Source organism: Neopelma chrysocephalum, unplaced genomic scaffold (assembly GCF_003984885.1).
Source record: "Neopelma chrysocephalum unplaced genomic scaffold, ASM398488v2 Primary Assembly neopelma1_80b, whole genome shotgun sequence".
Taxonomy (NCBI): domain Eukaryota; kingdom Metazoa; phylum Chordata; class Aves; order Passeriformes; family Pipridae; genus Neopelma; species Neopelma chrysocephalum.
Genome location: NW_020897742.1, coordinates 13,280,506 through 13,294,249, shown reverse-complemented (window position 1 = coordinate 13,294,249; position 13,744 = coordinate 13,280,506). Strand labels below are relative to the sequence as shown.

The following is a 13,744-nucleotide window of genomic DNA, read 5'->3' as shown; positions in this document are numbered from 1 at the left end:
ACTTTACTTCCACTGGGCATACACCTTGCTTTTTCATCTTATTTTCAAGACAAGATCCCAATTCAGCCAACCTATGTTTGTCTGCTTAATGTGCTTGACTTGCAACACTCCTGTGCTTTTAGGAGAAGGTGTTTAAAAAGTGACCAGCACTGATGCACCCCAGCACCTGCAAAAACATTTTCCTAGGGGACTTTAATTACTAATTTCCCAAGTAGCCTGAAGTCTGCTCTCCTCATGTCCAGAGTTGAAGTTTCGCTGGCACTTTTCCTCCTGTCAACAAAGATTTTAAATTTGGTCACTTTGTGGTCACTGTTGCCAAGACAGCCACCGATCTCCACTTCGCTCACAAGATCCACCATGTTGACAAGCAGCAAATCAAGGAGGGCGTCTTTCTGAGTTGGGTCCCTTTGGACCTGTTCTATAAAGTTGTCATCCAATTTTTAAGGAAACTTCTGGCATGGGTTGTACCAGCTGTGAGGTGCTTCCAATTAATTTCTGGCAAGTTGAAGCCCCCCATAAAGACAAGGGCAGTTGACTTGGAAGTGTCCCTTTTTTCCTCAAAGAATAATTTGTCAGTGTCTTCATCCTGGCTGGGAGGTCTATAATAGAATTTCAGAATGACATCCACTTTATTTGTTTGCCCCTTGATTCTCACCTAGAGGCTCTCAACTGTGCCATTGCCACCTATGAGTTCCACACATTCTAACCCTTCTATTACATACAGTGCCACCCCTCTGCCTCTTCTGCCCAGCCTGTCCCTGTAACCTGTAGAGAGGGATAACCTGTAGAACCTGTAACCCTCCAACAGGGCACTCCTGTCACAGGTCTCATCCCACCAGATTTCACTTATGCTAATGATGTTTAATCTCTGGGACTTGGCCAAAGCTTCGAGCTCTGCTTATTTGTTCCTCCTGCTGCACTGATTATTGTAGAAAGATTTCAGGTGTGGTACATTGTTGCCAACACCTCTTGAGACAGATTGAGGGATCCTATTAGGTCCCATTTCCTCAAGTTTTGGCACACCATCCCATCATTTGTCACCTGTGAGCCTGGTTTTATCTCTTTCCCCCTTCCAAGCTACTCTAAGCTCTATCAATGAGCCCCATTAACTCCTGTGTTAGAACTCTTTTTCCCCCCTGAGAAAGACACCTCCCATCAGGTGTCAGTAGACCAGATGTTGAATACATCATCCTGTGGTCAAAACCCAAAATTTTTCCACTTACACCAGCCTCACAGCCATGCATTGACCTGATGGATCTGCCTATCTGGGCTTTACAACAACTCTTGTTTTATGATAGTTATATCTCATTATGAATTCCCTGCTTTTGAATCCTTTCAGAATTACCAGTACACAGATTGTCATGTAATTAAAATAGGTAATATTAATCATAATTTCAAATGATAATTATGTTTTTTGACCTATATTTTATGTAAATCAATATTATTCATAAATTTTTGTATAAAAATGCATGGAGAAATAAGATAACATCTTCACATCTGTGAGAAGTTGAGATAATCCCTTATAGAGTTTCACTTATGTAAATGAGAATTTAAATAATGCCCAGACTATAATTTGCAAGAGACAGACAATGAGAGGCAAATTGATGCACTGATTCAAAAACTATGTGGACAAAATCAGGCATCTGTTAATAGCAATTTTTTTAGTTTCTTGAACTATGAGGAATATAATAAATCAAAATCAGTCCCTGTAAAATTAAAAGTTTTCAAGCGAGTTTTAGTTGATTACATCAACAGCCTGGAAGTAAATTTTGTACTCAGTAACATCTTCAATTAGAAATTCTAAAATCATATATCAGAATCTGATAGTTGTTTGTAAAGTGTGCTTGCAAATCCAAGTGTATTTATAGATAAAGAGAGAATAAATTGCATATTGTCCTCAGAATGTGGAGGAAACATTTATGTGGCTTATTTATGTGTTCTGAAACAGGTGAATCTCTCATCTCTAAGTGTCTTAAGATATGTCCTATGGTTAAGACTAAAACTTTTGCTATTAGACTAAATAAGAGGCTTGCTTTCATCTTCGAAAGAACCAATAAAACTATTGCTTGAAAGGAGGAGTGATAAAAATGTTAAAGTTGAGGGGCATTAAGCTCCTATCTAGAATACTTTTGTCTTCTGAAAGAACTATGTGATTTTCACTACAAGGTGTTAAGTGGAGTGCTTCAATATACATATATTATTTAACAACAAATAAGAAAAAATGTTTCTTGGTTGCTAGTTTATAATCTTTCCATAGCTATAAGACACAGTTTGGTATCAATAAAAAAAAAATTAAATTAGGAAGTAAGAAATTCTATTAACCTGGGATACTGTTCTCAAGTAGACAAAATATTGTTGTAAGATCAAAGTGAAGAACTATTAAGTTTCAAAGTGATTGTATGCTGGCAGTCCTTCCCAAGATATAATGAAAAAAAAATCTAAGAAAATATTCTAAAATTTCAACTGAATTTAACATTATAATCTGTCATTTGAAAGTTCTTCAGATGATTTCTCCTTCATAAATTCTTATATAGCTTCATAGATATGCTGTGTTCAGCCCTGTGTTTCCTAAACGCCAGAATTTGCCATGGGTAGGATAACTATTGGAAAAGGTAGATGTATAATTCTAGCATTAGCAGAGCTATTCTGAAAAGTGGTGGAAATCTAAATTTTTACAGGAATTTTGCTTCTATCCCTTTCCCTTTATTTCAGTGATTGCCTGAATTAGTCTCTTTCATAACACATTCATATTTGTGATAAAATCACTTTACACCTCTCAGTTAGTGTGAAGTCTACAGAATATGCAATTTTTTTTTTTTTGTCAGCTTTATTAGTCTGTTCCTGGTATAAATTTATTATAGCATAACTGAGAACCAGACTTTTTATTTCCTCATTTGGGGTTTTTACACACTTGCTCCTAATGCTTTTGTCTTACACTAAGCAACATATAAGAAAACTAAAATTCTGCTGCATGATTTTTTTGATGGGTTTTTGTATTTTGGTTTGGGTTGGTTTTTTTGGTTGATTTTCCTTGGAAAGTATAGCTTTTCTCAAGTGTTTCTGGGGTAATAGTTTTTTCTAAAGCATTCACTTAGTGACATAAACAGTTACTAATTCACTCAGACTTTTTCTGTAGCAGGGAAATTCTGAATAACAAAATAAAATAGTCATGATTATTTTCATAAAACTAGTCTAATCTTTACAGAGACAATGTCACATTAAGATAGAATTCATGTCAATATTGTAAATATTTTAAACGTTCTCTAAACTTTATTTTGAATTACAGAGCATCAAATTGAAACTGAAAAATATTTTAAAATGCTGTATATGATTGGTAGCTATATTAAGCCTTATGAAGAACATAAACTACAGTTTTTGCCTACTGGCAGTAACTGCATTCTCTTATAAAATCTGAAATACTAAAAGCAACAGAACTGTAATCACTCTAAAAGTCTCTCTAAATATTATCTAATTTTTTTAAGTCTTCTAAACTTGAATGAAGTAATTCTCCTGTATACTCACAGTATGCTGTTATATAGCAATTAGCATTTCAATTTGTTCTAACAGCTTTTATCGCAACCTGTTTTAAGTTCTTAGAGCTTTGCAAAAATTGCATAGCAATATTTGTTTTCCCTTTTACATCCACTGTAGTCTGTGATCTGTTTTATCTTTGAAATTTTTAAATAAATTACATTAGAGAGCATGCCTTTATATCATTGTTCCACTGCAGCTCACTAAATGAAAATATACTAAAAACTCCTGTTCAATTTGTCGTACATGCTGTATGATGTTAATTATTTTCCTTGGAACTTGTATTTCCAAAATGATTATGGTATTTTAAGTCTTACATTGTGAAACATCTGCCAGTAAGTCAGGAAATATACCTGAGAAAAAATTTAGGGGTAGAATGCTAATATGTACATGTCCTTTCTTCACAGCTGTAACTTGCCCCAGCATACAGACTCTGCTCTCAGAACACGTTGTCTGGAGACTGATTTCTGGGTCACTGAATGAGTATGGAGCTCAAGTCATGCTCAGCTGCAGTCCTGGATATTTTTTATTGGGTCAAAGACTCATACAGTGCAGGAGTAATGGAACCTGGAGTGTAGGCAATGAAAGGCCAAGTTGTAAGGGTAAGAAACATACTTGTTTACAGAATATCCTATGCTTTTTAATATTCATATTTTATTTTATAAATAAAGTTTTTAATAAACTATTTTGCTATCCCATTCCTGTAAGTAAGCAAATGTGAAATTTTCATTAACTTGAAATTAATTTATTCCAACTCTTTAGGTGTTAAGTACAATATGTTTCTTACAAGAGTCAATGAAGTAGCATCAAGAGATCAATCTGTATTTATTCAACTGGATGGTACATAAATATTTAGAAAATACGAGGAGTAAATGTTATTACTTTAGAAGATTCCAGATTAGAGTTAGATTAGAAGATGATATTACTTTGACCTCTTGCGTGAAGGATTGAAACTATGCTGTTGGACAAACATGCATATGAGCTTTTATAATGTCATCATACAAAAATTCTGCAAATTACTTCAGCCCTGACTTTGGATGTTTAAAGTTTTAGAGAAGCTTAACATTCTCAGTCAGATCATACAGTTGTTGAGGGTTACAGTGTCAAATTCTTAATAAATCCCTCCAAAACTTCATTTCATTGTTTTGAGAGGGTACTTGGCGCATCAACTGATACTGAAGCCCTTAAAGCAGAAAATTTTCCTGTGTTAAAATAGTACTTACAGGCCCTTTCAGTGTCAGGACAGCACAGAATACCCCAGCATCTGAAGGAAAATAACCAACTGATAGACCTAGGATACTAAGCAGAACTGAAAATAAAATTTAGACAATAATTTTTTTCAGAGTAGTATGTGATTTCAGTGAAATATTGGCAGCAAAGTAGGAAAGAATTCTCAGGATCAGGGGAACAACTAACTAAATTATACCTTCTGGTATTTTTTAAGAAAAGCAAACAGAATCATGCTGCTCTGTCAAACTCTGTTAAGTCTACAGACATGATAAATGGTACCAAAAGTATTTTATGTGATTCTATGACAGTTAGAATAGAATAAACATAAACAGCAGACAGGTTTTCATATTCCAAATAAATAGTATGATGTACTGGGACAACCAGAAGAGAATAAGCTCCTAATGCCAAATGAGAAAAATCGCAGTAAGTTATCCTGTAGATAGTAAAGAGATCTTGGGAGAGACTCTCAACCTTTTTCAGCAGGAACTGGAGAGTGGACAGAACACACAAAGTCATCTCAGAGAGTGCTGAATCACTTCCAAGGGTTATTCAATATAAATTGACACAATCTCTCACCAGTACTGGGAAGTATGGAGCTGCAAACCTAAGACATGGAATTTACAGTATTAGAGAGTGATGGCAGTATGGGAAAAGAAGAACAGAGAACAAAGAAGGATGTACGCCATTAAACTAAAAATAATATAAACCAATACTTATTTTCTAGAAAAGAAAAAACATGTTTAAGATGTTTTTAGAACAAGGCTGAAAGACTGACCTGAAAGAGCAATCAATACAATATACACAAAAAGGCAGTGATTTTGATCTTATCTAAATGATGATGTGTTATGGAATTATGTTAGTTCTGGTTTATTCTATTAATTTTGTACAGGGAAAACTTCCCTTTAAAAATATTCATTTGGAAAAATGAGATAACTCTTCTATATGTCTTAAAAACAGCACTAGTTATATCAATTTCATTTTTAAATTTAGAACTAATGAGTTTTTTATTCAGTTAACTGCAATTGTTCCTCTTTCCTTGTGTGCACACATACTAAAAAATCTGATTTTGTATTTACTGCCTAATATGCAGCTACTGTTCAGCTGCTGAGAAGTCTTTGAAAAGCTAGTTCTTGCTTAGCTTACAGGAATTTTATGTAAGTCAAAAATGGGATGACCCACATTATTAACATGGGATGCAGTTAACGAAAAACAAATTATTAGATAGAGAAACACAAGGAGTTTCTGACTGAAGATGCATTAGTTCATTTATAAGAGCAGAATATACCATCTAAGGAGTCTTTCTGCTGTGCCTTTCGCAACCGGACATGCCTTTCTCGTATTGGCCTTTTTAGCCACCAACGCGCTTGCAAGAAACGTGGGTAGAGCCCTTCCAAAATCTTCGTTCGCGAAGCCTAGCCATGATGATGATGATGACATTATTTTGTCCTCTGCTAGAGGACTGCTTAGGATTAAATTATGGCAAACATCATCCCCCTAGAAATGTTCAGTAATATTTCCATTGGATATAATCATTAAGAACCAGAAACACACTAAAGTATTTTGAGGAGTCTACTGTTTACTTTCTCTATGTCATTCACATGCTAAGGATAGATTATATAAATATAGATTCTAGCTGTTTATATTTCTGAAGCCGTAGAAAAGCTAATTGAAACACTGATGATAAGGCATTTATATCATATTTATCAATATCGACTTGTCAATAGTATCTCTAAAGGCATTGCAAACCTTCAAATTAGAGGGCATTCTAGATTAAGTGACACCTAATTAGTAAGTTTATTTTTTTACAAATATACTGAACAGATGCCTAACACCTCATTATTTATGTATTTAACTATTTTAATCTGGAATCTCTGTAATTAAAATGAATAAAGCATTTGTAATATGTTTAGAGCAGTTAATTCCATTGCATTTTAGGAATAGAGTTATTTTTTTTTAAACATATGTAGAAGTGCAATTAATATTCAACATTAGCATTAGAAATTATAAAGTTAGGTTAATCCACAGATTACATTATTGTGCCTCTATCATAGTCAAAAATAGTCTTACTCGTCTCTGGACACCTTCTGTGCATAAGAAACTATGATCATATATATTCTGATTATGACTGAATTAACTGCACAGTGGCTTGTACTTGATTTTATCCAACTTGTACCCAATTCCATGTTGTTTCCTATAGTGAACCTTTTAAGATATAGAATAACAGGGCCTTTAGGTTTCAGATAGGAAGTTTAGTTGTGATTAACATGCTTTTGAAAGTAAACCCACGATTCACGCTGACATATAATAGAATAGAGCTGAAGCTTTTGAAGACATTGGTCTGTATCTTGAATTAAAATATTATTGATATATTTTTCTAGAAGCAGAAGAAATGACAGAATGGTTTTAATTAGATTAGAGTTTGATACGTTCCAAAAAGGTAATTTTTCATGTGCTGTGTGATAGCTGTGTGTTGCAGCTGACGCCATAGATTTGTGTGATAGTGGGTCAAGTCTAGTCTTAAGCAAAACCAGAAGATATATCATTTTAGCAAGTAGACTGACACATATGTTATATGCTTTTGAATAGTAGTGGGAAATAGGAAAAAAGACAGTTCATAGCAATTCAGAGTTCTACATGTTAAAAAGATATATAATATTTTTAAATAGACACAAGACTTAAAATGGCCAGGGAAAATATATTTGAGAAGTAGCCATGAGTATACACACATGGAATATAACCACAGCTTTCCTGGGAATTCATGTAATTCCCTTGTTTCAGCATTGGAAATACCAATTGAAAATACTGAAGAATTGAGTTTAAGCTGCTGTCAAGATATGAAGTTGTTCCAATGAATTTTCAGATTTAGAACATGTATTGCCAAATCAAGCATAATTTTAAGCCCTTTCTGTGGTATAATAGAATTTATGCTTATTTTTTTATTTATTCTTATATTCTTATATTTTTCCTATTATATTTACCTTTTAAGAAAACATGAGGCAGTATATTGTCTTCCAGTGTAAAAAAATTATGAAAAACATTTTCATATTTCAGTTTGTTCTGTTGCTTGTTTTTTTCCTAGTTATCTCCTGTGGTGGTCTTCCATCTCCACCAAATGGAAATAAGATTGGAACCTTAACAGTGTATGGAGCTACTGCAATATTCACTTGTAACACAGGATACACATTAGTTGGTTCTCATGTGAGAGAATGCTTGGCAAATGGTCTCTGGAGTGGTACAGAAACGCAATGCCTAGGTAACAAAATCAAATTTTTGTCCCTTGTTTTGTTTTGTCTTAAAGAAACAGTATCAAGGACTAGCTCTTATCAAGCAACAACTTTTTTAAATCAGTGAAAAATAAAAGTATATTAAATATGGAAATACTGTGTACTGCATATGATTTTGTGCTATTCTACTAGCATATATCTTTTTATTAGAAATTAAATTATATTTTATGTTGTTGCAATGCTTTTCAAACCAGTTGCATTTTTAAGTGACTCTAATTATCATCCACATTCACAGCACTTTTCTTTGTGGAACAGTGTATATGATGAAACTAAGTTGGAAGATAAGCTTCAGTTCAGGAGCATTCCTGATACATTCCAACTGCAAATGAGTGTTCACCATATTGAGCATTCAGTCAAGGAAAGCAGACAAGAGACAAGTGAAGCAAAATCAACACTCTTTCAAACCCTAGGATTTATGCATTTTGGACCTTAAGTTCTCATCCCTACTCCTTCTCTCTTCAGATCTACTCATATTGCTTTACACTCCTAATATAGACATAAGAAAAAGGTTTTCTTTTTGAGTAACATTTGAGGATCAGTAGTGGGTTTATTCTTGGTTGTGGACAGTGTATTTATTTCTGGAATCTGTTATTTGCTTTGTCTGCCCTCATTTTGCAGATTTTCTTCTTGCCTTATAGCTAAATGTACTCAGTTGCTCTCAGGAAAGGAGGAATCTCCTCTTTCTTCTCCAGAGTTCTACCTCTGATAAAAAGCACCTTTCTTCTCTGCTACCTCACCACATCATTTTAGCAGAAAATATGCCTGTCTAGTACATTTTAAACATAACAGTTTGCCCTTTCTCAAGAAATTAATTCAAATCAAAATGGGAAAAAAAATCTTCTGAGCATCAGTTCTTTAAACCTTCATGCCATCCAAAGAAAACCTGATGTTGTCATTGCATGAACCAAGTAAAAATAAAGTCAGAAAGAAGTTTTACATGTACCTAAAGAAGTAACATCAAATGGTTGCTTAGAATTCTTACGCACCTGATTCCATTTTTAACTTTCTCAACATTAATAGTGTCGTGGTGTTTCTGTTCTCAGATAGACCTTTGGCCTATGAGCTGGTGCTCATTACCCTATAGACACAAGTAATAAGTCTATGCTGGTTTGTATTAACTATCTAAGCAAAGATACTTCATAGAACTGTCGTAAAGGGTATTTGCATTTATTGAGCTTTGAGTTCATGCTCTCACCAAGATGCAAAGCTGAAAGAAATGGTTACAGTTCTCCAGAGCAAAACATAGCAAACCAGAGCTGCATTTTAAAACACAGCAACATTATCCTGGTAGAATAATCTATTAAAATGAGAACATCTGCATCACAATAACCAGGTGTGATGGGATCACATACCAACTCAACCATGTCTTCAAAAAAACAATTTCCAAGTATCATAAATTTCATATTAGAAGATTATTAAGAATAGCAGGTATCGTAAGATAAACATGAATTTTAACAGAGTACTAGTGACAACATCTTGAATTTCTGGAGATCTTTAATGCCTGAAAATACTTTTAGAGAAAATATTTCCTAAACAGGTTGCAAGTTACAAGACAATAATGTACTAACAGATAAAAGCATAATAATCTAAACTTGATGAAAAAGAAAGTGAATTTATCAGTTCCATATTAACTCTCTTCTTCATCCATATAGAGCAGAAAATTTGGTGGGGTAAAGGAGAAATACAGAAATGTGGGAGTCTTCTCCAAGTCAGGGATAAAATCTCACCCTTTGTGTTCTGCTTGCCCCGTTGATTGCCTTTTTCTTTCTTTTGATTCAGATACTAGTCTGTAGAAGAAAGGACAATAAAGACAGGATATTTTCATGGAAAAAAAAAAAGCATGATATAATGTATTCAGATCTGAATTATGATTTTATAACCTTTCATAATATATTCCTAATTAACTTCTTAATTTTGCAACAGTAATGTTTGTATTGCAATTTTTCTGAATATAATTTTACAATATGTCAACTCTTAAGATATGGAGTGTAGCAGGAAGACATATAGCAAATGATTTTGGGACTTGTAGTTTTCCAGGCACTCACACATGCTCAATGAATTCCTTTAATGTAATTGGTTGAAAGATCATGTGACATGTTTTTAAGCACTGTATTTAAACTGGTGCCCTTTGTAGTAAATCTTAATCTTGCTCTCACACGCTATGGTGTGAGTAGTGGGGTTTGTGCAACAACAAGCTCCTCAAATGGCACCCGAACGGGGACTTCTGGTCAAAAATTGTGACCATTGTCTCATAGAGCTAACCTAACTTCTAAATGTCAGTTCATTATTACAGACTTCCCAGCAAGATGCAGTTGCTTTTGGAAAATGTTGTGAAAAAGAACAATTCCCTGGCTTGATATATTTTCACACATTATTTTTTAATTTAAAATATGCTGTATTAAGAATTATGTCATTTTGATTTAGGAAATAAAGGCATAAACAGAGTACACTAATTGCTACCTTTTTTGATATTTAGAGCAGCAAAGGGGTAAAATAAATCTTTTTTTACCTAGTAATAAGAATTGCACTAAGGTGCCGGTTAGGGGAATGTTATGATTTGGCATTATTTTTTCACATATGTAAGTTCATCAGTTCCACAGTGGAACTATGCAGGTGGTTGAATCTGAAAACACATCAGCTTTCTCTTAGTGTCAGATTATCCCTGGACTGAGGCTGACTGAAATTTAAAATATGACGGAATTGCAGCTGTGAAGATTCAACAGCCCAAAATTTGTATTTGTAAGAAAGAAAGAAAAGAGCTATTAGCCCTGTAGATTTTTGCAATGTGTTATACCATTCATTGCCAGAGCATTGCCTGACACCTGCATGTAATGATTTCAAGCATAAAGGTATGTGTTAACATTCATTCATTTTGAATAACCTAAAATACCACTTCATAATCTGATCAATGATAATAGTATTTAGGACTTAGGTACTGTTTTTCTTTTTTGACAGGCTAATTTGGATAATTTGGCTGCCAACATACACATATCTCAATGGATTCTGTTTGTATTATAAATTACTCTTGCCCATGGAAGGCTGGAAGAGAGTTTTTTTTCTTCTATTCTGACTATTGAGAAATAAATTTTACACTGAATACCCCAGAATATTAGCTGTCTGCAGTAGCCTCAGTACACAGTGCATAGTGAACAATTCCATTTTATTTTCATAGTTAGGAAAGACTATTTCTATATACAGCTTGAATTTAATTTATATGAATTCATCCTTTTCCTCTTCAGGAGTAATTTCCTGTTGGATATTTTCCTATTTCAGATTTTTACAAATCCACATTGAAATTGGTATCCACTACTATTATCTTATCCTCTTGGTCATAACTAACAACTTTTTTTTTCCCACCTGACTATCTGCATTCTGTATTTAAAATTATTTCTACAGATTTAGTCCCACTTGTAATGAACACAGGACCTTTTTCAGGAACTATTACTGCAATAAAAGCAATGCTTGTCTTACAATACTTCCCAATTCTTTTTCTAAAAGCTTTGATGGACTTTGGTTTCTATTTGATTGATTTCATTGTTGAATGCAGCCCTATGCATTCATATGCAGCTTAGAACTGTTAAACACATGGATTTACCTAATTGGTCAAAAAAAGTTCACATTCAGAGCTGGTGGGTCGTTAATCATTACTTAATCTTTGCTATTTCAAAATCAGACAGGCTTTATAGTGCCAAAAATACTGCACAGCTTGGATTGTGAAAGTCTAAATTTGAGTTAGCACATGCATACTGCAGAAAGTCATACTTCTGCTACTAAATCCCTCCCTACCTCTCTTACACTCTCTCGCATAAGGTATATTCACAACATGTACTTTAGACACCTAATTTAGATGCAATTTAGAGTACAATCTAAGTTCCTAAATTCCCAACAAGGTCAATGGAACTATGCAGGCTCCTTCAGAGTGAATTCAGGAAAGGTAAATTATTAAACTTTAAAGTAAAATGTGAATGCTGCTAGTGGTGTATTCCTAAATTTTGAGGACAACATGCCCCAAATTTATTCCAGAGGTGCCTTTAGGACTTACCTGAAGCCTGTAAAAATCAGGAGGCAAACACCCAGGGAGCTCTGAATGAGCCTTTTCCTTTCGAAAGAATGATAATGAGTTAGAGTTGCTTTTTACCTATACTGTACCTGCATAAATGTAATTCAGGACAGGTGTAATTGAAAATATGCATCACTTTATGTTACCTGCTGGTCTGTGTAGAATTAATTTATGATTTCAGGCCAGATGAGTACACTAATTTCTGTACCTTGGGAAAGAGTTTGTCAAATCCTTGTTATTTGTCTCAAAAGAAAGCTAAAATCAATGGCTGTAGTTAATGAGTCTAATGCTAAATATCACACCTAAGTCTTCAGGTTGTTCATATTATATGTATTTATGTATTTTTTCTTAGTTATACGAAGATAAATGTGAATTGTTAGGTAAAACTTCTTTCAATTTCACTCAGTTATTCACACTGTTGATATTTTATCTCTTTCCTTTTTTTCCTTCCAAAAATAAATTGCATCTATAAGTCACAAAACATGTGTTTTTATCCATGCTTCATGTGTATGAGTGACCACATGTAGGGCAGAGAGCAAATTGGAAACTTTTAGGTTTACCTAACTCCCTCTGTACGATTAGAGGCACTTAATCATGGATCAATGTGTTTTCCTGAACAAATTTTTTTTTCACTGACTTTTTATGACTTTCAGGTGCAAAATTACAAATAAACAAGTCAAGGAGATTCTTTAAAATCTAAAGTTAAATATAATCTACTTCATTTTTAATTATACAATATGTATAATTCTCTACATTTATCAATGTGAAAAAATGCTGCTGAGGACTGTACTTTTCTAAAAATATCTGATCCTGTAATTGATAATTCTTAGGTAAATCACAGTATGATATTGTGATATTGGCTTATATTTCAAATTCTTATTAAAATAAATATAATTATTTGTATCTTGATTTCCAAGTATTTTACAATAAAACTACTGAACAAACCTTGACCCATATGAAAAATTTTCTTAATTTACAGGTTTCACAGGTTTCTTGAGAGCATATTTTATTAAAAAAATCCACTCACGGCCTTCTTATTTTTTTTTCTAATTTTAGTTGATGAGAAAATTACATACATTTTATGTCATTGCAATGCTCTTTAAGTTCTTGATTTGTTGGAATATTTAATTTGAGTCAAAATTTCCTGAAAAATTATTAAATACAGTAATTAGAATGATCTATAGATGAAATTGCTCACATAGTAAGTCCAGCAGCTTGTTAAGTCTCCATTTCAGAGAAAAGGCATAATAATTTGCTTTTTGCTCTATGACAGTTGGCACATCTCAGCTATTTTTCCTCTTGAAATTCCCTGTGGTTTCCTGTGTTTGGCTTCAATGCATCAGCTGCTTTTCAGTTCTTCACTTTTTAGGTCTAGAAATTTTTTAAAAAATCAAACTTATTCCTTTCTATTTCACCTCAGTCCCTGAAAAAAAAATTAGAGCGCAAGTATTAGGAATTAAGTCAATTTCCAGGCATAAGTAAAGTAAGGAAATAATTGGGAACAGGCCGGATGGAACAATCAAAAGCAAACCTTAATCTTGCTGCCTTTTCCAACGACTGTCTCATTGGGTGTAGATTTCAGCAGTAGATTTCTTTCACTTTGTATTATTGTAGCAAAACTTCTGAAAGTCTCCCACAG

At 33.6% G+C, this 13,744-nt stretch overlaps 1 protein-coding gene across 5 annotated transcripts in view; it reads left to right on the top strand.

Annotated features, from left to right (window-relative positions):
* The window catches only part of CSMD1 (CUB and Sushi multiple domains 1), a 1,127,710-nt gene that overhangs the window by 1,052,977 nt on the left and 60,989 nt on the right, over window positions 1-13,744 (top strand). For all 5 annotated transcript variants that reach the window (XM_027690129.1, XM_027690128.1, XM_027690127.1 and 2 more), the window contains 2 exons: window positions 3,939-4,133; window positions 7,841-8,014. In XM_027690129.1, the coding sequence (XP_027545930.1) occupies window positions 3,939-4,133; window positions 7,841-8,014 (369 nt within the window). The remainder of the gene's footprint in view (window positions 1-3,938; window positions 4,134-7,840; window positions 8,015-13,744) is intronic.